The sequence below is a fragment of the Bos taurus genome, chromosome X, assembly GCF_002263795.3.
Source record: "Bos taurus isolate L1 Dominette 01449 registration number 42190680 breed Hereford chromosome X, ARS-UCD2.0, whole genome shotgun sequence".
Lineage (NCBI taxonomy): Eukaryota > Metazoa > Chordata > Mammalia > Artiodactyla > Bovidae > Bos > Bos taurus.
In genome coordinates this window covers 57,828,157-57,853,866 of record NC_037357.1, presented here as the reverse complement: position 1 = coordinate 57,853,866, position 25,710 = coordinate 57,828,157, and the positions used below count along the sequence as shown (strand labels likewise).

At 43.3% G+C, this 25,710-nt stretch overlaps 1 protein-coding gene across 2 annotated transcripts in view; it reads left to right on the top strand.

The window, feature by feature from the left end:
• GUCY2F (guanylate cyclase 2F, retinal) overlaps positions 1-25,710 on the top strand; it is a 149,998-nt gene that overhangs the window by 69,377 nt on the left and 54,911 nt on the right. For both annotated transcript variants that reach the window (NM_174549.2, XM_059883287.1), the window contains 7 exon segments: positions 2,886-3,062; positions 5,616-5,772; positions 11,148-11,297; positions 14,428-14,576; positions 17,529-17,692; positions 18,479-18,671; positions 22,930-23,104. In NM_174549.2, the coding sequence (NP_776974.1) occupies positions 2,886-3,062; positions 5,616-5,772; positions 11,148-11,297; positions 14,428-14,576; positions 17,529-17,692; positions 18,479-18,671; positions 22,930-23,104 (1,165 nt within the window).

Here is a 25,710-nt window from a genome sequence, read left to right as displayed (position 1 = left end):
ATATATGTGTGGGTATGTTTTTGGACTTTCTACTCTGTTTCATTAACTCATCAGTGTATCCTACTGCCAATATCACACTGTCTTGATTATCATAGCTCTAGAGTAAGTCCTGTAGTTAAGTTGTGTAAGCTCTGCAAATTGTTCTTTTGCAAGATTGTTTTTGTTAGGGTAGTTCCTTTTAATTTTCAATAAGTTCTTAAATCTACTAGTCTATTACTTTAATAAACCCTTCTGGAATTTTTCATGGGGGGTTATATGAATTTATAAATCAATTTAGGGAAAATGGATATCTTAACAATATTGAGTCTTCCAGTCCATTAATGTGGTACAGATCTTTGTTTAAGTTTTCTTTAAATTTTCTCACCAATGTTTTGATACTATTATACAATATTGAGTAGAAATGGTGAAGGAAGACATCCTTGTCTTACTCTTGACTCTGGAGGGAAAGAATTTAATGTTTTACTATTGGATTTGATATTACCCGAAGGTTTTTTCACACATGTCCCTTTGACTCTTTTTTTTTTTAATGATGAGGTTTTTGTATTTTCTCTGACTGCCTGCAAAAGTTTAGATTTTAGGAGTTTGATTATGATGTGTCTGCTGCTGCTGCTGCTGCTAAGTCGCGTCAGTTGTGTCCGACTTTGTGTGACCCCATAGTTGGCAGCCCACCAGGCTCCGCCGTCCCTGGGATTCTCCAGGCAAGAACACTGGAGTGGGTTGCCATTTCCTTCTCCAATGCGTGAAAGTGAAAAGTGAAAGGGAAGTCGCTCAGTCGTGTCTGACTCTGTGCGACCCCATAGACGGCAGCCTACCAGGCTCCCCCGTCCCTGGGATTCTCCAGGCAAGAACACTGGAGTGGGTTGCCATTTCCTTCTCCAATGCATGAAAGTAAAACGTGAAAGGGAAGTCACTCAGTTGTGTCCATCTCTTAGCGACCCCATGGACTGTAGCCCACCAGGCTCCTCCATCCATGGGATTTTCCAGGCAAGAGTACTGGAGTGGGGTGCCTTTGCCTTCTCCGATGATGTGTCTAGGTGTAGTTGTTCTCATCTTACTTGACCTCTCTGGTATTTATCGCATTTTCCTGAAATTCCTTCCAGCATTTATCTCACCTTCCTGAAACTCTTCTTGTGGTGTTCATAATGTTCTAAATAAGCCTTTCTCTTTAGTCTCATTTCTAAGTGTTTATGTGGGATGTTCTTCCCTTCCCCATCCTTTAAATGTTGAAATTCCCTCCTTTTCTTTTTATTCTATATACTTCCTTGGGTTATCTCATTCACTCCCATTAATTTCATTTACCATTTACATGTTTACAATTCCCAGGTCTATTTATCCAGAATACACTTTTTTTCTGAGCTTCAAACTCGGATTATCTCCAGCCGTCTTTGAAATATTTCCAACTTGATGTTCCACAGGCCCTTCATTCTTAACATGTCTCAAACTGAATTAATCAGTCTTGTCATAACCCAAAATTTGTTTTCCCACTTTCTTAGGTCAGATTCTCTAAAAGCTGAGCCTGAGATGGGAATTCTTGTTCAAATTACTCATTGAAAGAATGCTCTCAAGAGAAAGGGAGTGGAATGCAGAATAAGGCAGTTAAAGGGAGAGGCATGCAGGATAAGGCAGAAGTCAAAGCTCGGCAAGTATGTGATCTCAGCTTGAGACTAGCTTCACTATGATCCTATGGGAGAAATACTGCCACACAAGTTATACCATGAGTTCCCCTTTGAGGCTAGGGAGTTGAACTTTTGTACCACTCCCAGTCAGTCAGTCATTACCTGGGATCTGTGGGTGGGCTCTAACATTTCAAGTAAGATAGCTCCCCTTTGAGTTGGGCTCTAGGACAATTTTCAAGAGAATGGAGCAACTGTGAATGATCAGCTAACATTTACAGCAACTGGGAGATGCACGGTAAAGGGAATATGGGTGGGGTACTAACATATTCACTACTAAACCTCCTGAATTCCTTATATTGAGGTATATCACAGCCATCTATCCAGGAATCCAAGAAGAAATCTAGAAGTAATCATGTAACGCTTTTCTCTCTCATCCCCCATTAAATAGTAATAATAATAGATAACAATTGTTTAGTGCCCATAATATTAATTTTAAATTCTATAGTAGAGTTCTCAAAGCTGCACAGGATGTGGCTCCTGTCTATCTTTCCGGCCTTGTGCCTCATATTCTTTCCCTTACACTGTGTTCTGGCTACCCTAAACCTGTTGCAGTTTCCTCAGCATAACACGCTCTTCCTCTTGGGTGCCCTGCCCCCTGCCACCATGTTACCTTCATGCGGTCAGCTCTTACTTCCGCTTCATGATGGTTCAGACGTTACCTCCTCAGGCAAGCCTTCTCTGACCGCCAAGGCTGAATTAAACACTTCCCATCTGAGCTCCACTAGCATCCTGCTCTCCCTTTGATAGGACCTCCTTTCACATGGAAATGCGTCAGTCAGTTTGTGTGTCTATCACCTCTCTTCGAACGTGAGCCCTGTCAGGGCACTGATTTCAGTTTGTTTATCTTTGCATCACTAGCATGCAGTCCAATGCCTTGGACATTGTTGGGACACCCTAAATGTTTCTCATGTTAGTGAAAAAAATGAACGGATGCGAAGGCAAAATGTTGTCCAAATTCTAAATATTTCTTCTGAAACAAATTTTATGAGCTTTGGCTTGATGTTTATAGAAGCTATTTATTTTAATAGATGCTGCCTAGATGAATATTCACAGAAAGACAATCTATTCCACTTCTTACTGTACTAACCTTTTTAGTATTCCTAGGTCACTGAGCTCCACTCTGTCAGAGTCCCTAAAGAAACAGGAAGAAGGCCCCAACTCCAACTGAGACAGAACAGCTGTGACTCTCTTCTCTCCCTCTGTTTCCAGATGAAGGACCTGCGTCATGAGAATATTAACCCTTTGGTGGGCTTCTTCTATGATTCGGGGGTATTTGCCATTGTGACAGAATTCTGTTCCCGAAGGAGCCTGGAAGACATACTGATGAATCAGGATGTGAAACTAGATTGGATGTTTAAATCATCACTCCTGCTGGATCTCATCAAGGTTAATGGAAAGACTGAAAATCCAAGATTTTCCCCATAGATTAAAGCTTCAATATTTGGGGATGTTTTATTTTCCTTCGGTCATTTTCCTTGGATCACCCTCCACCTTCCTTCCCCGTGTTGGCCCCCACCTCTTCTCACAGCACCTTTGTTATTTGTTTTATATATCTGTTATAAGGTCCTGATAAAGAAAAAATTTGTTTGTTCCCCCCACTACCAATTTGAGGGCCAGATTTATCTGTACTTCCTATAGCCATTGGGCTTCTCAGGTGGCTCAGTGGGTAAAGAATCTGCCTCCAGTACAGGAGACGCAAGAGATGTGAGTTTGACCCATGGGTGGAGAGTATCCCCGGAGAAGGGCATGGCATTCCATTTCAGTATTCTTACTGGGAGAACCGGACAGAGGAGCCTGGTGGGTTACAGTCCATGGGGTCGCAAAGAGTCAGATATGACTGAAGCGACTGAGCATGCACGCCTGTAGCCATTGCGCACTCTTCTGCCTTAAGCACTCCTCTTCCATCCCATTTGTCTGCTTTCTGGATGTGGGGATAGGCTCATTCCTGGGCTCTTTAGTTCTACTTAGTCCCATTTCCTGGCTTTCACCTTCTAAAAGGTGGTTCAGGTTAGAAATAGGTGATAGGTCTTTACATTGGTCTATGACATAGTTATAGATGTGGAACTCAGCATGACCAGAGAGCCAAAAAGACCATTGATTCTCTCAGGCATCACTTCCATTCTCAGAGGCCAGGACTGTTAACAGCCAGTGGGGTTCACAAATGGGTCCATGTGTGCAATTCAGTGGAATCCATGAAATCCCTGGAATGATATGAAAATCGTGTCTATGTGCACCTGTAGTGAGCTGATCTGGATAATCAATGACTGGTTGAGCTTTCTGTATGTTAATCAGAGTCTTGACCCTTGTATTGTGGCCTAACCCTTTTTAAGGTAGCTTTATAGACATTATCTTGTTTCAGTTTTGCATAAAAGAATTGTGATTAGCCTCCTTTTATGGAGGCTCTGAGAAGCAAAATGAGGGTTTTTTTTTAATATAGTGTCTACCACACATAGTAGGTTCTCAGTAAATATTTATCAACCACCTATTAAGTGACAGAGCTGATAATATAATTTAAATCTCCTAATTCCTATTCTAATACTTTGTCCACTCACTCCGTAAGCAAAGTCCCATGAGTTAAGGGAGAGTCCTCTAAATGAGTCCTCTGAGGCCCATGATGAATGAAACCCAAGCGTCTTGGGAGAAATCTCACCTACTGTAGACTCTGCTTGGAAGTACTGGGGACTACAGAATTTCCAGGGTGCAAGATGTAAAGTGTACAAATGCAAAGGAGTGTCAAGTTGCAAAATAGAGACAGATATTGAAAAGGACTCAGCATAAACAATCCTGAGATTACTGCTCTAGAATATGGGTGAATTTGTATTTGAATGATTAAAGTCATCTGAAAAAGTCCCAGTACATCACATTTGAATGTCATATAAGATTGCCAAACAAACTGCGTAGTTTTCGGCTTTCTTTTTTATTGTCTATTTTAAATTATAAAGACATATAAAATAAATTGCATATATTTTATATACTTATATTTTTTATGAAAGTTATATATTTTATATGTTATGAACATAAAACAATTCTATTTATAAAAATAATGTATTCAATTAAATTTGAAAGTCAAATGATATAAATATATATGGGAAAAGTATTGACAATTACTCAACCCTCTTTCATATCCTCCCTCCAACTTCATCACTGCTGATCACAGTTTGGTGATTAGGCTTGCAATTCATTTTGTGTGTATTCACATACATTATAGATTTTGTTTGCTCTTTAAAATACATACTGTCACATAGTTCTGCAACTTCCTCTTTTTTCACTTACTTTGTGACTTAGATATGGTTCCCTATTAGTACATACAGGTTTGTCTTATTATTTTTTTAGCTGTTGCAAAATATTTCATAGTTTGGATGTACCACAGTTTGGACATCCCTTCTTGATAGCTGTTGATTGTATATCCAATTATATAATATAAAGCAGAGATGCAAAGAACATTCTTGTGTGTGTCTCCTTGTGTACATGTGCAAGCATTTGACGAAGTAAAATTCCCAGGTCACAGGGTATGTATGCATATACTTTCAATTTTGATTGCTGTTTCCAAATTACCCACTCAAAAGGCTGTGTCAGTTTCCATTCCTACCAGTAGTGGATGAGAGTTGGGCTAGACCTTTGGGGGGACAATCAGAATCTTCCATTTCTTGGCAATTATATGTGTATAGAGCCATCCTGTGTTTGAAATGTCAATAAATCTTGCCATAACATACAGTTCTTTACATCCACAAAATATGATTCTTCATCAAAGTGTAAAATTTTAGCACTAAAAGGGACCTGGAAACAATTCTTGCTGTCAAAAGTTTTGCTTTGCCTGCATATAAGAGAAAAAAGCTGAATTCCAGAACATAGTAGCTGTGAACAATCTCAGAAAGTGGCTCCAAAAGCACAAAACAGTTAAATAAGCTGCTAAATAAATCTTGTTTGTATCATCTGCAGGGCATGAAGTACTTACACCACAGAGAGTTTGCTCATGGGAGGCTGAAGTCTCGGAACTGTGTGGTGGATGGGCGTTTTGTACTCAAAGTGACAGATTATGGCTTTAATGACATCTTGGAAACGCTAAGACTCTCCCAAGAGGAACCTTCTGCAGAAGGTAAGCAATGTATTGTACCCTTGTGACGCGCACAAGGTACTCTGAAGTTCACATGAGAGCATGCCTTGGATTAAAGCCTCAGGCTGATTCAACTCCTCACTTTTGTTGAAAATCAGCCTCATTTCCAAGCCAAAGGAGTTGAATGAAATCTGCAGGCCGTAATCTCCACACAGCCCAACCTTCTGAACAAAGCCAGTGCAATAATGTTGAATTCCTGCTGGGGCAGGATTAGGTTATATTGTCTGGAGACCCCAGGTGTCCCTGGAGGAACTTGCTGAGTGCTAGGCACACAGTAGGTGCTCAATAAATACTTGTCAGATTGAATGGAAGGTAATTTGGTAGTTGGACTCCCACAAAGCCCGTTCTGGAATGGGATGTCACGAAAGCCTACCCTCGCTGTCTCTGTTTAGAGAGAAGAAGCAAGGAGGGGGCCCCCCAGCAAGTAAATGCTCCATGGGTTGTGTGGGATGGCGTCAGACGGAACTATGGCCTTCTAGGAAATCAGTAGGCATGGCTGTAATGCCCATATTGTGTTTTTGTCTTCTATTTGGTGCACCCTTGGCAGCACCAGACAATGCCTGTAGGGGTCATAACAGATCAAACAAACAGGAGAAATCTGAGACTTCAGGGCTTGGGAGTGAGTGAGTGAGAGCTAGGTGGGAATGAACTGATGGAAAGGAAAAAGGAAGGAAGAGAAAGACGTAAGGAGAGAAAATGAATAGGGTTAAATAAATATAGGAAAGTAGCACATTAAATGTTTTAAGCAGTATTGCAAGGGGGAAGAGGGGAAATAATGACACAAAAATGGAAAAGCAGACAACCCAAAAGAGACAGAGAGAGATTCAAAATGACAACATATGCTCGTATTCTTAAAAGAATCTTTGGTGTTAAAACTTTTAAAATTGCTGACTTTATAGGAGAAATGAAGACTGAAGGACACACAGTGACACATGCACAGATAGAGACACAGTCCAGTCATCAGTGACATCATTTTTGTGCTTAATAAAGCCAGTGGAATATGAACCTTTAGGGAGTCATCTGGTCCAACTCACCCATTTTACAAATGAGATAACTGAGTCTTAAGATTTGCTCAAATCGTGCACCTACTTAGCAATATCAGTTCAGATCTTCTGAAGACTAGCTCCTATACCCAGCTAAATGAAAACATTGAATAACAATTTCCTCTTTCTCTGACCATCAGTGCTTTAAAGGACTTGAAGCTCTTGGTAATCACAATAGAAACATGTGCTATTGTCTTTCTTTATGTCTCTCTCTGTCTCTGTCTCTTCTTCCCTCTCTTTCTCTCTGTGGACCTGTTCTTGTTGACAACTGAATCCTATGGTTATTATCTGGCTAATCCTAATTTGAAATCTTGGAGTAGTTGCCCGGTGTTAGGACTAGGATGTTTGGATGACAGCTGCTGAGTGGGAAGTACTTATCTTCCTGTCAAAATTACTCACCTATAAAATGAAACACAATGTCCAGCTTCCTAGAATTCCATTCAACTCACAGGTTGACAACTTTCAAACTTAAGAAACTCTAGTTTTAGAGTAAGGACAGGGTACCTGCAGTGGTTTTTTTTGTTTGTTTGTTTTTGTTTTTTTGGTGTACTGTGTCTGTCTCTTTCCCTGTTTCTCCCTCTTACACTTTCATTCCATTCTCCAAATTGCAAGGGCAATCTGGATGCTCAATCCATTCTTCACACACTGAAGCCAGAGGGAGTTTCCTAAACTGCAAATCTGATCATGTTACAGTTGTGCCAAAACTCATTGAATGGCTTCCCATTGCTCTTAGGATAAAGTTCAAACTCCTTTACATGGCTTACAAGTCCTTCGTGGTTTGGCATGAGGACCTCTCATGCTTAACCACTGTCCCTATATTCCAGCAGTGCTGACTGCCTTCCAGTTGTTTATTTGCACTAGGTTCTCTCTTACTTCCAGAACTTTACATATACCTTGTTCATTGCTTGGAACACTCTTCCCTTCCCACTGTTACCCACTCATCTGAGTCTGGCTAAATTCTACTCCTTCCAGAAGGCTCAATTGATTCAAGAGGCTTCTTATGATTCCTTAGGCTTGGTGAAATTATCCTCTTTATGATCCTTTAAGGCATTGAACTTTGTTTTAATACCACACTTTGTTGGTAATACATGTTTAATTAGCTGTCTTCTCTCCCTCCCTAAACTATGTCTTGCGAAGGCAAGAAATAAGTTTGCCTCCCACAGTGCCTTTCACCGTACCTGGTGGAATAAATGTTTGTTGAATCAATGAATGAAAGAAATAAAGAAACTTGCTGCGCTCTACCTTAGATGACAGGGCTAATCGAATCTTACGATTGGAAGGTCTTGTAGATCGTCTGGCTCAATTTCTGTTTTACAGATGGGGAAGCCAAGGTTTAGGAAGGTGAGCTGATTAGTGACCCAGTTGAAATTGTGAACCCAGGATTCTTGACTTTTGCTCTGTGTTCTCTTGTATCGCATCACTGGCTCTCCAAGGTTGATTTTATCATCATAGCAGGGCTAAGAGTTAGCCCTGGTTCCAGTAAACACAAAACAAGCCAAAATGATTTTTTTTTTTTTCCTGAGAGTTCAAGTCTAATGGTAGGCAGTGGCTCTTACTGGGCTCTGGAATGGGAAGGGGGAGATGGGGGCATGTTGTAAGTGTATTCATTACTGCCTACTCTCAATTACATAAGTATAGTGCAGAAAAAGCATTTTAGCCATTAGCAACATACATGTAAGTGCTCTCTGAAAATAGTTTGGTAATGATTATATTTAATCACCCAGCTTTTTAACCGAGAGTTGTGTCCTCTTTTCCCTTCTTGTGCTGTTAAGTGTGCAGAGGGAGAGGATGCCAGGAACAAGCAGCTGCATACCATTTTCCCTGCCCCGCCCCCCCAACAAACATGCCTGAAATCCCATGGTCAGTAATGTATTCCTTTGACTAAAGTATTATTCGGTCTTTTCAGTTTTATTTGCAAGCATCAGTTCACCTAGGCAAGGTGACTGATGGGCAAAACACTCCAGGAGTGGGCAGGGGAATTGGGGGACAAAGGCTGGGGACACCTGGAAGACAAAATGAGATGAGTATGTGCTTGGGGTAAGGCTAGAATTTCCTGGACCACCATTTAGATCAGAATGGGCTCCAAATAAGAATTTCCAGGGTGAGTTTCTCTTTCCTGGGTTTCAGCAACAAACCAAAATAATCTGATCTTTTATCCTCCTCCCTGCTTCCTAGGGCCTTGTCCTTTGGGCTCTCTTCCCAATACCCCAAATTTGACAAGCTGAAAAGTTAGCCAGTGTTTTTCCCCGCCACCCCCACCCTCAACAGACAGTCTTCTCCAGCCTCCCTGTCTGGTTGTCAACCTGTTGTTTATTCCACCTCTCTCCCGCGGAGGAGCGCCCTGTCCCTTCCTTGTTCATTTTAACCTTTGTATATAGCTCGGTCCTCATCCTGCTGCTGTCACCCCTTGCACCTCACCTCTGGCTCTTACTGTAATAATTTCCTAGCTGGTTTCCCTGATTCCAGCCTCTCTCCTCCTTCAATCCAGTTTGTGCAGGTTGCCAGATTAATCTTCGCGAACACAACTTTCATCAAATCCCTCTCCAGCTCCAGCACCCCTACTGCCTTTTGTATTCACTCCAAATGCCTTCATTTGGCTCTCGGGGCCTCTCACCTCCTGCCCTCATTCTTCCAGCCACCCTCCCTCCCCACTTCATCAACCTCATTTCTCATTTCTCATTATTCCTTAACAGAGCCCTTCTCTTCAGCCAAGCTAATCTGCTTATCATCACTCCCATCCACAATTTGCTCCTTCTATCTCTTGTTCTTTTGCACGCACTGTTCTTTCTCCCTGCAAAGCCCTTACCCTCTCAGCTCTAGGAAACTGCATCCTTGACCTTCTTAACAAGCTCCTTTAAGATTTAACTTTTCCAGGAAGCCTTCCTGGAATAATTTGATCCGCTCAGTTTTTTTTTTTTTTTTTATTAGCTCGAATCTCATGGAATTGCCAATATTGAACCATTTTTTGAGCTACAGAAGTAGCAATTTCACATTGTTCAATGTAAAACATTCCCATTTTAATCAGTATTTCTTTATATATTGCTTAAGGAAACTTGCCCCCAAATTTCTGAGTCTCTGATTGCCATAACTCTTTGAAAGCAGCATGTGTGTATGTGCTAGGTCTCTTCAGTCATGTCCGACTCTGTGCAGCCCTATGGTCTGTAGTTTGCCAGGCTCCTCGGTCCATGGGATTCTCCAGGTAAGAATATAGGAGGTGGATTGCCATGCCCTCCAAGGGATCTTTCTGACCCAGGGATCAAACCTGAGTCTCATAACTCCTGCATTGGTAGTCAGGTTCTTTACCACTAGCATCACCTGCAGAGATTATATTTTTTTAATGGGTGCTTAATATTGGCTTTTAATAGATTTCCTTCCTTACATTATAGAGCTTCCCAGGTGGCTCAGTGGTAAAGAATCTGCCTGCCAATGCAGGAGCCACAGGAGACATGGGTTCAATCCCTGGGTTAGGAAGATCCCTTGGAAAAGGAAATGGCAACCAACTCCAGTATTCTTGCCTGGGAAATCCTGTGGACAGCTGAGCCTGATGGGCTATAGCCCATGGGGTCACAAAGAGTCAGATATGACTGAGTGACTATGCACACACTATACAGTGGCCCACATCACCATCTCTGTTGTATTGTAGTTAGGGGTACACATGTGTGTCTTGCCAACTGGTCTGTGAACTCTGCAAGGGCAAAGGCAAGGTCTAATTCATCTCTGCCACTGCCCCATCCCTAGCACAGTGCCTCATACATAGTAAGTCCTCAGTAAATAATTGTGGAACTGAGTTGAAGGAATTGCTGCACGCTTTTGCTCTGCAAGGAACAGAGGAGGCTTGGGGATCTTCTAATCTTCAGTTAAGACCTGGAGAAATCAACTTGTGAATCCCCGAGCCCCAGCACATTCAAATTACCGACACATGTAGATCTCAGCACACAGCAAATCCATGGCAACCAGTCTGGCAGTGTATTCGCCTTTCCCTGGCAGCTGGCCAACTGCTACTTGCAGGCTCAACAGAGCAAGAAAGCCAGCACCAGATAGTTTTTCTATTTCGAGCTTCTGTGCCCTTCCCCACACCTCTGCTGTGTCTGCCTGTATGCTCCTGGGGTGGGGAAAGTAGTATGCTTTTGCTGTGAGTAATTCCTAGATTCATAGATTCAGACCCTGGGGGCGGGAGGGCAGCACTAGCATGCCAGTCTGTCTTAATAAAAATATAAAGCAGTCAATAAAACAGCACCCTTGGAGCCCTTGAGGGCATTGCAAATGCTGTCAGTTAATTCTCCCTGGATTCATTACACAATGCTTTCTTTTCAGAGTTGCTGTGGACAGCCCCTGAACTGTTGAGAGCCCCGAGGGGCAGCAGGTTACGTTCTTTTGCAGGAGACGTCTATAGCTTTGCCATCATCATGCAGGAAGTGATGGTCCGGGGCACCCCATTCTGCATGATGGATCTACCTGCCAAAGGTAAGCAGGAGATGTGAAAAAGGTACCAGGACCCCACCATGATCCAGGTCGTCAGGCCAACCTAGGCTGTTGTGATATGCCAAAAGAGTGAACACGATCCTGTGTCTGTGCTAACTGCCTGCTGGTCTGCAAGCAGCCTGTGCTGTGTGCAGGTGGCACTTGGAGCCAGAATGCTTTAGGCATTTGGAAGGAATTCCCCCAACCCGAGAAGCTGGTCCTTTTCTGAACTATGACATAAGCCAAGAGCCCACAGGACTTTTATGTTAGCTTTTTTTTTTTTTTTAGCAGCCCCCTACCATTCCTTTCAGATACCCCCTGCCAGAGATTTCAGTGCCCCTTCCATGATGCTCCTGGATGTCAGAATCCTCCCGTTTCCTTGTGACCTGCCATAGTCTTTCATCCTTATCTCCCATCAGAATCTTTGGCTACCAGGCAAAAGTTTGAGGGGAAGCAGGATGCTGACATATTCTAAAAGTATGAACTGACTAGATATTAAGTAATTAGGAATGGAAAAATAGTAAGTTTATTAGTGCAGGACCCCGCTGACACTGCTTTAACCAAGTGATCAAGGAATATCAACATCATGTCTCCCCTGCCATAATGCACTGAGAAGGGCACAGTACCACCCTTGTGGTCTTCTTGCCCCCAAATGCATAACCTCAGTCTTACCATGAGAAAACATCAGACATAGCCCAACTGAGAGGCATTCTGACTGGCCAGTACTCATCAGAAGTATCAAAGTCATGAAAGACAAGGAAAGAATGGGGAACCATCACAAACTGGAGGAGACTGAGACAGAACAATGAAATATGATATGGATGTTGAATTGGGTTGTGAAACCAAAAAAAGGATATTAGGGGGAAAATAATGAAATTCAAATAAAGACTCTAGATTAGTAATAAGCATTGTACTGATATTAACTTCCTCTGTACTGTGATTTTATAAGTTGCTAACATTAGGGGGAAGCTGAGTAAAGGAGATATAGGCAATTATTGTACTTTTAGTTTTTTACAAATTTTCTGGAAGTCTAAATGTATTTCAAAATACAAGATTTTAAAAATGCAAAATCAAACCAAACCTAAAATACTTAGTAGTGTTTTGCCCCACTCAAAGCTTTATTTCTACTTAAACCCCCTCCCCAACAGTTCCTCATCACAAGTTAAATGAAGCCCAGTCTCCTCACATAAGACGCACAATCTGGTCCCTAGCTGCGTCTCTAGGCTTATCTTCTATCATTCTTCATACTCCAGCTAAGCTATGTGACTGGCAGTGCCTTGAAATCACCACCATCTCTCCCACCTTGGTGCCTCCACATGTGTTGCCTGTGCCTTCTCCCCACCTTGTCTCATTCAACTCATGTCACCTTCATTGGGAAACCTTCTCTGACCTTTTAAGTGTGGGATGGATGTCCCTTCTGTGCTCTCCTGTACGTATGCCTGCTAGAGCACTTATATCACTGGTCCTTATTTATCTTTCCAATTGAACTGTGAGCTCCTCAAGGACATGAACCATCTGGGCCTAAGGACAGAGGTGACCTAGTTCACTTGTCAGTATTCTGACACAGGGACAAGGGAACTTGATGGTATTCTGAGAAAGAGACTCCCTGTACTAGTGAGTTGGGTGGGGAAGTTGCACTTCATAGGGTCAGTTTCCGTGGAATTTATTGCACTGGGGCCAGGGTGAGAGATACGAAGGAGAAACCATCACCATATGGGCCAGCCTGAGTTAGCAGAGCAGAAGGTGTCATGTTACAAGGAGCAGAGGCAACAACTGAAATTCTTTCATGAAGGCTAGGTGATACTTCTTATGTAGTATAAAGCCATACTGCTGGAGGGTTTTAGCCAAGGCAAAGGTAGGAAAGACACGCTGGTGGTGCCAGCAAGGTTTGGTTCATGATGAGGATGTGAGAGTCAAGGGTGTGAAGAGGGGACTAGGGATAAGAAATGAGCTGAAGAGATAGTCAGGGCTTGGATTTTATTCTGTGGGTAATAAAAATCCATAAAGAGATTTCAAGCAAAAAAACGACATGGCCAAATTCATGTTTTCAGAATGGTTTGGAGAAGGCTAGGCTGGAAGCAGAGAGACCATGCAAAGTCTGATACATAGTAAATGTTCCACTCAGAGTGGAAGTCAAGTGCTAGCAGCCAGGAGGATCCCAATGAGGCCCTGAATGATTTAATGGTGATCTTAATTCCCTTCCCCTAGAGACCAGGCAGGGCCCATAACCTGGGCCTTCAGTGGGGGCTCATTGGGTCTACTGTGGGGATTGAAAGGCTTAGATATTTGGGGGTGGGTGAAAGGAGCCAGATCATTGAAGCAATGGATAAATAACAAGGTCCTACTGTATAGCACAGGCTTCCCTGGCAGCTCAGTGGTAAAGAATCTGCCTGCCAGTGCAGGAGATTTGATCTCTGTGGATTTGATCCCTGTGTCAGGAAGATACCCTGGAGAAGGGAATGGCAACCCACTCCAATATCTTGCCTGAAGAATTCCATGGACAGAGGAGTCTGGTGGGCTACAGTCCATGGGGTCACAAAGAGTCAGACAACTGAGGGACTAACACTTTCATATATAATTATGATATATACCAGAAATTAACACAACATTGTAAATCAAGTATATCTCAATAAAAACATAAATAATATATAGCAGAAGCAGAACAAAGCTGTGCTTAAATGATTTTTGTTGTTGTTTAGTCATTAAGTCATGTCTTTGCGACCCCATGGAATGTAGGCCACCAGGGCCCTATGTCCATGGGCTATCCCAGGCAAAAATACTGGAATGAGTTGCCATTTCCTCCTCCAAGGGATCTTCCCGACCCAGGGATCAAACCTGCATCTCCTGCATTGGCAGGCAGATTCTTTATCACTGAGCCACCAGGGAAGCCTGCTTAAATGATACCAAATACCTCAGTTAATTATTAATAGTTTCTCACTCCCTTTCTCAACTGATTGATATAGCCTTTGCTCAGATATAATTTATATTCAGGCCACCTAAGGAGAAAGTGAAATAGATGGCCTTTTTGTGGTTTCTCTTGCCCAATGTCATTCTTGTTTAAAACTCAATTATCTTTACCAAATCTCGGTACTTTCCCAATTTGTAGACCATTTTTTTTTTTGCTTCCTAACAGAAATCATAGAAAGAATTAAGAAGCCTCCTCCAGTGTACAGACCAGTGGTTCCTCCTGAGCATGCACCCCCAGAATGTCTCCAGCTGATGAAGCAGTGCTGGGCTGAGGCTGCAGAACAACGACCAACATTTGATGAAATATTTAACCAGGTAAGGACTCTGTGAAGCTTAGCACTGCCCAGAAGCCATCCTGAAGCCAGCCTACCAAAACGAACTTCTTGGGTTCTCATTATACTGTGGAAGGACCCTCTCGCAAGAGAAGAAGGCATTCATCATGGGGATGAAGCACGGAACTGGCTATTTGAAGGCCCTTTGGTGCTGGATCATCTCCAGTACATCCCCCAAGAGAATTAGGATTCGTTTTGGTCTCTCCTATATCTGAACCTCTGCTCCATACCATCCACAATCTGACCTAACTGACCTTTCAAAGATGAGCTTGAACCACTAAGCATCTGCAAGGCAATGTCATTGAGACCATTAGTAGAAGGAGTAGGTGGATCCTGGAATAAATGGGGACCCTCATAGAGCCCTGTTTGCTTTGGAAACTCCAGAGAACTCTGATGTGTATCTCGTTTAAGTGAAGCCAGATTGTTTTTGGAGGGTATGGAAAAATATGAGGAGTTTGAAAGGGTTTTCAAGATGGAAGGAAGTGCAAATATGGAGTACAAAAGCAGGAGATTCCTTTGGTTCCTAGGGAACTACTTGAGGCAATAAGCCCTGTGTGCTCAGTCATGTCTGACTCTTTGCGACCCCATGGACTGTCACCTGCCAGGCTCCTCTGTCCATGGAATTTCCCAGTCAAGAATACTGGAGTGGGTTGCCATTTGTTTCTCCAGGGGACCTATGCAGGGATCAAGCCTGTGTCTCCTGCATTGGCAGGCGAATTCTTTACCATTTAGCCACCTGGGAAGCCCTACTTGACGCAATAAAGTACATGAAAAGTGATAAGTTCCCTCCTTAAGATACTGAGTTTCTAAAGAGCTTGACTCCCTAGCATTCAGGATTCAACAGGGAAAATGAGGAGCGGAGAGAGAGCCCTGCTAAGGGAGCCCTGCTAGGGTGCGGTTCCTATGTCAGAGCATGCACTTGAGGGCTTTGTTCAAATGAAAGGATACCGAAACTGAGGGAGTGCTGTGTCAGCAGCGGCGGAGAGGCTTTTGAACCTGGCTGGTGTACCACACTGAGATGCTCAGTGAGTGGCAGGTATCTGAGGTGGAAAACAGAAAGAGTTGGATTGAAAGCCTGGGGGGCTCTGAATATTAAGTCATCCATGTCCCCGTCTCAGAATGCCTCCATTAGCCTGACTGAGTCTCTTGAGGACACTCAAACAGGTGTTCAATAGTAGTAGGGAAAAGGCAGAGAACTATGGAGGTCAAATTTCTGAAAACTTACCATGAGGCAGGAAGAAAAGCATTCACCCTGGTGTTGATGCTAGAGATGTTATTTCAGAAGGCAGCAGAAAGGCCGATGATAGATAGAAGGAGTGCACATCATATGACTTTCAAACAGGATGGCTTGGGGCTGCCCTCACTGAAATGCCTCCCCAATCCCTGCAGCTAAACCAACTGAAATTGGAAGAGGAGGAGGCTCCCTGGGTTAGGCAATAGGGGACTTGGAAAAATCCCCTGTAGGGGGGCACAGCAACCCACTCCAGTCTTCCTGCCTGGAGAATCCCATGGACAGAGGAGCCTGGCGCACTACAGTCCATGGGGTCACACAGAGTCAGACACTACTGAGCATCTGAGCACCAAAGCATCTGAGTTGGCTCCTGTGATTACCAACAGGACCTCGGTGGACAGGTAGATGCAGACCAGGCTCAGAAGGAAGCTCACAGTGTTAGCCTTGGGGCATTGAGTGCTATGTAGAACACGTGTGAACCCTTATGTGTATAAAAGGGTTCATTGGGACAGATTCCTAGGTATTTGTTGAGCAGAATTACCACCAGTCTTCTCTTGGTGTCAACCCAGCCTTTTGCCTGCTTTTATAGCAGTAAGAAGGGGCTACCCTTCATGAAGATTGAAGGCAGGAGGAGAAGGGGATGACAGAGGATGAGATGGTTGGATGGCCTCACCCACTCAATGGATGTGAATTTGAGCAAGCTCCAGGAGTTGGTGATGGACAGGGAAGCCTGATGTGCTGCAGTCCATGGGATTGCAAAGAGTCAGACACGATTGAGTGACTGAACTGAACCAATGTTATGACAAGCTCCTTGTCCCTGTAGACGAACAGGGTCCAGGGAGGGCATATTGCAAATCTGTGGCATGCAGCCACCTCTAAAGGATCAGGGGCAAGACCAGTTGAATTTCTACATGACCCAGACATGAAGGCCAAGTGTTAGGAGACACCGTTATTCTTGGGCCCCATGGTAAGAAATAAGGATAGATCTTACCATGTAGATCTTACCAGGCTTTCCTGGTGGCTCAGATGGTAAGGAATCTGCCTGCAATGCAGGAGCCCTGGGATCGATCCCTGGGTCGGGAAGATCCCCTCGAGAAGGAAATGGCAACCCACTCCAGCCTTCTTGCCTGGAGAATTCCATAGACAGAGGAGCCTGCAGGGCTACAATCCATGGGATCACAAAGAGTCAAACATGACTGGGCGACTAACAAATATAGAAAAAAAAATGTATATCTTGGGTCACATTTAAGAGGTCAAGGAACCCCCAGCTGACCAAGAACTGGTAACATGGTGGCATTAGAAGACAAGTATAGTTTTGTAGGTTGATGATCTAGAAGAGTAAAAGAGCCCTCCTTTTTCTCTTATCCCACTTCACGACTAGCCTGAGCTCCAGACCAAATCCTCTTGCCTTTGAAGTGGCTACTGCTTCAAAGTGTTAGCATCTCAGAACTGAAGGATACTGACCAGAGAGCACCTTTGCTTAGACTTGAAAGAACCAGAAGGGTAGCGGAAGAACTACTCAGGGAAAAAGAGCCTTGTGAATGGGCCAGGGTGACAGGAGTGAGAAGGGACTTTCCCTATTTATACCTGGCTTTACCTCTCTTGCCCTGGCGTTTTAGAGGAAGGGTGATAAAGGGTCTTGCTCCATCGCCTCTAAGTTTAAGGAGTAAGAATTCTCTGGCTCTCTTTCTGCTTTACTTCCAGTTTAAAACTTTCAATAAAGGGAAGAAGACTAATATTATTGACTCTATGCTTCGGATGCTGGAGCAATATTCTAGCAACTTGGAAGATTTGATCCAGGAGCGAACTGAAGAGCTGGAAATTGAAAAACAGAAAACGGAAAAGCTCCTAACACAGATGCTCCCACCGTATGTGTGAACACCTGAGGAGTGTGAATGCTTGTAACTGTGTTCTATTAAAAATAGAAAAAAAAAAGTGCTCATCAGCTAACTGCTCCCTCCCTGTGTCCTGTACCCTCTCTACTCCCAGTAGGTTTGAGTCACACCTTCAAATCAAAGAATTGGAAAACCCAGGGAGCAGAGCACACTTCCTAATTTTCCACTTCTTGTGGATCATGCTAGTCATTTACATTTTTGATGCCTTGGTTTTTCTATTTGTCACTTCATGACTTTGCCTGGAAGTTGACCAATTAAAAGGAGACAGTTTTTTGAGCTCCTAGAGGGAAGTAGCTGGGTTGTTTTTCTAGGCTTTTCCTTCCTTAGAGTGAGAGCCTTATGTGTTGCTACCGTTTCCAAATTTTTCAAGTCCCCTTATCATGATCTGCTAGGAGATAATCAGGGAAGTTAGTTTCCTGCAAAGGCAACCTCCTGGGAACATTTTGTGCCCCCAGGTAGGGTGGAGTGGGTGGGTCGGGGGAAGCAGAGAAAGAAGGATAGAGAGTTGGAAAAAGTCCACAAAGGAACAAACCAGGACTCTGCTCAATGATGTATTCCAGCACCTGGCACATTGCCTGGCACATTGTAAGCACTCAATATCTGTTTGTAAAATAAACGAAAGAATGAGTGTTTGCATCCCAGTGACATTTTCTTCCTTCTTACCTACATGGCAGTGAATTTTGGAGAAATTGTGTTCTAGCAGATGTGGCCTGGAGGGAAGCCTGTGTCCTCTGAGGAATGTCTGTGTCTGCTTTTCAGATCAGTTGCTGAATCTCTCAAAAAGGGCTGCACAGTCGAACCGGAGGGCTTTGACTTGGTCACCTTGTACTTCAGCGACATTGTGGGCTTCACTACCATCTCAGCCATGAGTGAGCCCATTGAGGTGGTGGATCTTCTCAATGACCTGTACACCCTCTTTGATGCCATCATTGGCAGTCATGATGTCTACAAGGTACGTCACTTAGCAAGACAATATGTTCCAGAGAGCAATTTTGATATGAGGCCCACCTGTGTGTACTCCAAAATTGAAGGAAGGATGCAATTTTATCAAATGCTGTTATTTAGGAATTAAAATTTAAATAGTATACCACTTCCATTGGTCTCCCTTTGAAAACGAAGGCCAAATAAAATTCATATAATGTCACATTTTTCAAAATAACAAGCTCAACATGGCAAGAGATTGCTGGTCAGATTTCTTTTGAGCTGTTTTCTAGAACTGGGACTAAGAAGAGGTTGAGACCAAAAAGTATTATTGTTCTTCAGTTTCCAAGTACCCACAGGGCAGGCACGGAAGGGCATACAGAAGTGATAGTGTTTGGCCCATAGTTGATGACTAAGTTCATCTTGGGAAAATTTGTGTGTATATAATACATGGTGTTAAAATTTGGTTCCCTCCTTTAGGTACTGTTTTTATACAGGAGGAAACTCGACTTTGGACCTGAGGCTCTCTGGGATTGCTACAGAGTAACCTAAAGCCCACCTAGTGGTCTGAGGTCTCAAGAAGTGACTAATTGTGAGGTTGTAACCTGCTGCTCCCCAGAGAAGGCAATGGCACCCCACTCCAGTACTCTTGCCTAGAAAATCCCATGGAAGGAGGAGCCTGGTGGGCTACAGTCCATGAGGTCACTAAGAGTCGGACAAGACTGAACGACTTCACTTTCACTTTTCACTTTCATGCATTGGAGAAGGAAATGGCAACCCACTCCAGTGTTCTTGCCTGGAGAATCCCAGGGACGGCGGAGCCTGGTGGGCTGCCGTCTCTGGGGTCACACAGAGTTGGACACGACTGAAGCGATTTAGCAGCAGCAGCAACCTGCTGCTCCCACTTGCCCTGATCCCTCCAGCATGTCACTTTCCACTCTTTCTATCAAAGGTGGCAGAAGATGAGTGGAGAACAGATGACTATATTCACTCATTTCGGTGCCATGCTTCTTTCCCCTTGATTGTATGTGTTGCCCTGTCTCTAGGCAGAAAAATGACTAAAAATCTCATAGCAGTGTAGGAACATGTCCATGTTGTCTGCAACATCGAAATTTGTTTTAGTGATGGAAAAAGATGCCCCAGGCATCCCACACTTTAGACAGCTCCTCTGTCCCAGGAAACCAGCTGAAGCTGGAGAATGAGTAGCTCCATTCATTGGATCCTTCACAGTAGCCTGAAAGGTTCCAATTCTCAAATCACACACAGGGCAGTGTGTCTATCTCAGATTAGACAGGGTTCTTTCAGGTTAAGTAGAGAGCCTCAGGGCTAGGCCAAGCTGCCTAAATAGGGCTCAGAAACAGGCATCATGCCTGTCAATCAGCAGAAGCTGCAAACTAATCAAGAAGCACACATGGAAACCATGGTGCAGGAAAAATCCATGGAATCAGACTACCCGTCTTGTTGAATTCAAGCAGCCTGAAGAGAAAAACAAATCACTGAAAGCTAATTCAGTTGAAATTAAAATCAAAGATGATTCAGTGTGGGCAGTAACACAGCCACGAGTTTAATCAATCCAGCTGATATTGTTCAGACAACTGTTGGGGGTCTTGGGAATGAGGCTGTTAGGTATTTTGATACTTCATGGCTGCAATACGAAGGTAGCAGGCTGTTTTCAGGACAGGGTAGGGCTATATGAATCCAAAAATTACATCTAAGTATTCAGTCCTTTTTAATAAAAACAACACAGTACAGAGGAAATAAAAATTGAACCAGTGGCGGATCACCAAATCCGTTTGTGTTTTCATTTTCTTTACCTATAAAATTGGAATCACCTCCCCTGGCACTTGATAATCTGAAGTGGAATGAGAAGGCTGCTGCAGAATCATGAAGTTGGTGATTTGTTCTCAGTTTCAGTTCCTACTACCACCCCATCTTAACCAGACCTTTTCTATGCCTCATCTACCCTTTCTGTGTCCTTATTCTGGTTTATGCAACCCATATTCCCCACATCAGTGTCACACCAAGGCCAAGAAGCACCCATGTTCCCTGTCCTTCTAATTTTCTCATCCATATCCGTGGGGTCTCCTGGGTGACTGACTCGGTAAAGCTGAAGGATCAACCACCAGTCAATGATAATAGCCAGCCAGTGAGTTTCTCCCTCCCGTACATATAGTATTTGCATTGTACCATTGCCTTCTTCTGTGTGAACAGGCATGCTTATTTATCTGAGAGCAGGAATCCTTTTCTCAAATTGTATCAGGTAAGAGAGGCCCTGAATGGAAGTATCCTGAGGTACAAAGCCCCATAGGTGCAAAAGATCACTATAGAAAGTCATAATGTGGAGCCTATTGCCAAGTACTAAATTTTATCTGGAACTGAGTCATAGGCACAGTCCTATGGTTTATTTCAAGACATGTCAGTTTGGCTATGATGATGATGATGGTGATGATGATGATGGTAATGGCTGGCACTTATCATCCCCCAGGCAGGTTTTAATTGCTTTGACATTTAAGTTATTTTGTCCTTAAAACACTCTATGAGGTGGGTGCTCTCATTATCCCTATTTTACAGATAAGGATACTAAAGCACAGAGTGGAAAAGTTATGTGACTACGGCCACACAGTTTGTAAAATGTGCATGTGGGATTCTAAACAAGGCTGTGTGACTTCAGAGTTTCATGCTCTTAACCATGGCGCCCTGTGAGTGCAGTTATTTAGGAGAACATAGATTTTTGGGGCCATTTAAGAAAAATTATTCATTTTAATTACAGGATAATTGCTTTACAATATTGTGTTGGTTTCTGCCACACATCAACATGAATCAGCCATAAGTATACTTATGTCCCCTCCCTCTTGAACCTCCCTCCCACCTCCCACCCCATCCCACCCCTCTAGGTTGTTAAAGAACCCTGGGTTAAGTTCCCTGAGTCATACAGCAAATTCCCATTGGCCATCTATTTGCCATATGTTAGTGTGTATGTTTCCATGTTGCTCTCTCCATTTGCCCCACCCTCTCCTGCCCGCCGTGTGTCCACAAGTCTGTTCTCTATGCCTGCGTCTCCATTGCTGCCCTGCAAATAGGCTCATCAGTGCCTTCTTTCTAGATTCCATAGATATATATGTCAAGATATGATATTTGTTTTTCTTTCTGACTTACTTCACTCTGTGCAATAGGCTCTAGGTTGATCCGCCTTACTAGAACTGACTTAAACGTGTTCCTTTTTATGACTGAGTAATAGTCCATTGTATATGTGTACCATAGCTTCTTTATCCACTCATCTGTCGATGGGCATCTAGGTTGCTTCCATGTTCTAGCTATTGTAAATAGTGCTGCAGTGAACACTGGGGTACATGTGTCTTTTTCAGTTTTGTTTTCCTCAGGGTATATGCTTAGTAGTGGGATTGCTGGGTCATATGGTAGTTTTATTCCTAGTTTTTAAGGGAATCTAGGAGAATATAAAGTTTTAACTGAATGGAAACTTGTACTAGCAGAGTCTGACTGGCACATTTCATAGACGTCCCTTCAGCTTACTTATCTTTTGGATTTACTTGCAAAGCTTCACCTTACTAGTCACTAGAAAGAGTGGATACACTTCTGTGGGGAAGATGAGGATCACAGAGTCACCTTTATTCACGGGTGTCCAGCTCTAACTGCCACCTGCAAAGCAGTGGAGGGCTAGTACTGCTGTTCCTTAGAGAGGTAGTGCTAGGACAGGGAGCTGGTGGGAGAAGACAGTTCTCACACCCGAGGAAGCTGCAAAACTGTCATATTAGCAAGGTAAAGCAGAAGGAACAGACTGTTTCACTTCCTTCCTTTCCTTTTCCCTATATTTGCCTTAAAGCTACCCTAGCTCTTTGATCCCAAATGGTCTAGAGAAATGCTTTCTGGGAAAGCACCTTCTCCAAGGGTGCTCCCCAATGAATATCCATGGACAGTCCCATAAATTTCCCCTTTCCCTTGCCCCAGGAATTATTTGGAGCCAGATAGTTCACTAGGGCCAGACAGGAACCTGAGAAGTAACTGTAGAATCTATGGGTGTAAGACTTAAACATCAATATGTTTTAAAATGAAGTTTCTTAAGTGATTCTACTGTGCAGCCAGGCCTGTGAAACACTGAGAGTCTCTTTCTGACTTCCTCACTTTACAAGAAGAACACTTAGCGTCCATCATACCCTTTAACTGTATGAAAGGTCACACGTGCACTCATATATGCATGCTCACACACACACACACACACACAGAGACACACACATTATTTACGTGCTAATTCTATTTCCCCTGATTTCCAGGTAGAGACTATTGGAGATGCTTACATGGTGGCCTCAGGCCTCCCAAAGAGGAATGGTATGAGGCATGCAGCTGAGATTGCAAACATGTCCCTAGACATCCTCAGCTCTGTGGGTACCTTCAAGATGCGGCACATGCCAGAGGTGCCGGTCCGGATTCGAATAGGCCTGCACTCAGGTAACAACCAGCAGCTAAAGTGGGAGAAAACATTACGCACTTCAAGGGAAGGCAGGAAACAGAAGGAAGAGGGTCGCTCTTCCCTGATTATTGGCAGCTGGATTATCTAGGTGTCTAGTGCTGCATCATTCCTTTTCATCTCCCCATTTCCTCTCCTTCCAGCACCTGCCCTACCCCAGTGGGCAACAGCTCTTGTTCTAAGTACCAAACCCTTCCAGTCCACCTTTCTTGTTAGAGCCAACATCTCTGTGTTTATGATACAAGACCAGCCTGCATATGTAGTATTTAAAGGATCGTTCCTTTAATTCGTTGAAGTCTCAACTCCTGGAGTATTTATTCTCCCACCTTCCTCCTCACTTGCTTGAACATCTTCAGGATGCCCCTCATTGTACCCTTTCCATCTGTCTTTATACATTCCCAGGTATCTACTCAGGTCTCTCATCTACTAGCTTCTACTCACCTCCTGTTTATCTTTGCTCTTCTAGCCCCCTTTTCTTCTCCCATCATTTTCATCCCTTTCCTACCAAATTTTGTAGAAGGATGATTGACGTTTATCACACCATTTCTTCACTGTCCACTCCCTCTTTAGCCCCTTTGCCATCTGGCTTCAGCCCTCATCACTTTTCCCAGTCCTAGTCTGCCCCTATCTCTGCAGCACTTGGTATTCTTGACAATTCAGCCCCCCCCCCCCCACCACCACCACAATTAGCTTTTATGACCTGCTCCTCACTCTCTGAATGCTTCTTGTCCATTTCATTTACTGGCTCCCTTAGCAATCCCTGCTCTCTAACTGCTCCCACATTTTCTGCAAAGCTCCGAGCTGTGATCTCCTTGCTCTCTGTATGTCCTAACCTCAAATTCATTTCTCAACTCACTCCAAACTGGCTTTCATTTTCTACCATTGTCTGATAATCTCATCTGTCTTTGTCTGTGTGCATGCTCAGTTGTGTCTGACTCTTTGCAACCCCAGGGACTGTAGCCCGCCAGGCTCCTCTGTCCATGGAATATTCCAGACAAGAATACTGGACTGGGTTGCCATTTCCTTCTCCAGGGGATCTTCTGCATCCAGGGATCCAACCTGCATCCTTTGTACTTCTGCATTGGCAGGCAGATTCTTTACCACTGTGCCACCTGGAAAGCCTTCTGTCTTTATCTATATTGATATGCTCCAGGGTTCTGTCCTTCATCCACTGTTTCTCTCCCCTACTGTGCTCTTCTGGGTGATCTCATCCATATCTGTGGTTTAACTACCACTTGTGTACTGATGACTTGCAACTCTACAACTTCAACACCTGTCTTCTTCCTTAAGCTTCAGCCCTGTATATCAGACTTACTGCTGACATTTCCATTTGAATGTTCCACACAGACATCAGACCAACACATCCAAAACAGAGTGACTTTCTACCCATATAAATGATCTCTTCTTCCTGTATTTATTTTCTATTTAAGTTGGTGTCACTACCATTCACCTAGTTATTCCAGTTCGTCTTGAGAGTCATCCTCCTTGACTCTGCCCTCACCCTGATCTTCACCATTTAGCCAATTACTAAGTCTTACCTTTTCAATATTTACATTCAATATTTCCATTTTGCCTTTTCAATATTTCTTGATTCTGTCTTGTCTCTTCTTGTCTCTCACTACTCAAGTCTAGGCCACCAGCATCTCTTGCCTGGATCACTGCCATAGTATCTTCTTGCTTCCACTCTTGCTTCTTTCTGTCCATCCTTTTCATAGTTATCATCACAATCTGTCTTTGCTTGCTAGCTTATTATACTATAAGCTCCTTGATGGCAGGCACCAGATCTTACTCATGTTTATATCCCAAATGCTTAGCATATAGGTGATTTTCATTACTTTTCTTTTAAACAGGAGCCTTCGTCTCTCATTGCTGCTTCAGTTTCACATCAACAACTCCCCTTGGCACAACTCTTCTTGGATGATTTACCATTACTTCAAATCTTGCATTTCTAAAACTTCAAGTCATCTTTTCCCACAAACCAGCATAAGTTCCCAGGCCCACATGCTAATTTTCTCATGGTTGTCAATCAGCCAGTCAACATGTCTGTTGGTTCTCCTTCCCTAATGTCTCTCTTTTATTACTCCTTTTTGCCCTCTATCATCACCTCCTTTCCAGTACTTACAACTTTGTGCTTGAGTTACTGTAATAGTCACTTAACTTTTCCCTGGTTTTACTTTCTCCCCTTTCAGTGCATTCTATACACTGATGCGAGAAAAAAAGAAAAAGAAATTTCATTATGTAATTCCCTGCTCAAAATTCTCTAGTGGTTCAAGGTCCACCATCTTGTACAACCCAATAGCCAATCTTGTCTCTAGTTTCTCCCCAGGCACCTGAACTAAGCAGACTGCTTTCTATAAGAGCTTCCCAAAATTCCAAACTCGAGCCCAACCACAAACCTTTGATTTTTGTCCCTTTTCTCCTACTCAAATCCAACTCACTCATCAAGATCTAAATCAAATCCTACCTTCTCCATTGGATCTTTTTGGACTGAACCAAGCCTTAATAAGCAACCCCTCTCCTATTTTCTAAACTATTAGAGCACTTCTGCCTGTACCATTTATCTTGCCTCAACCATATATTGTCTTGG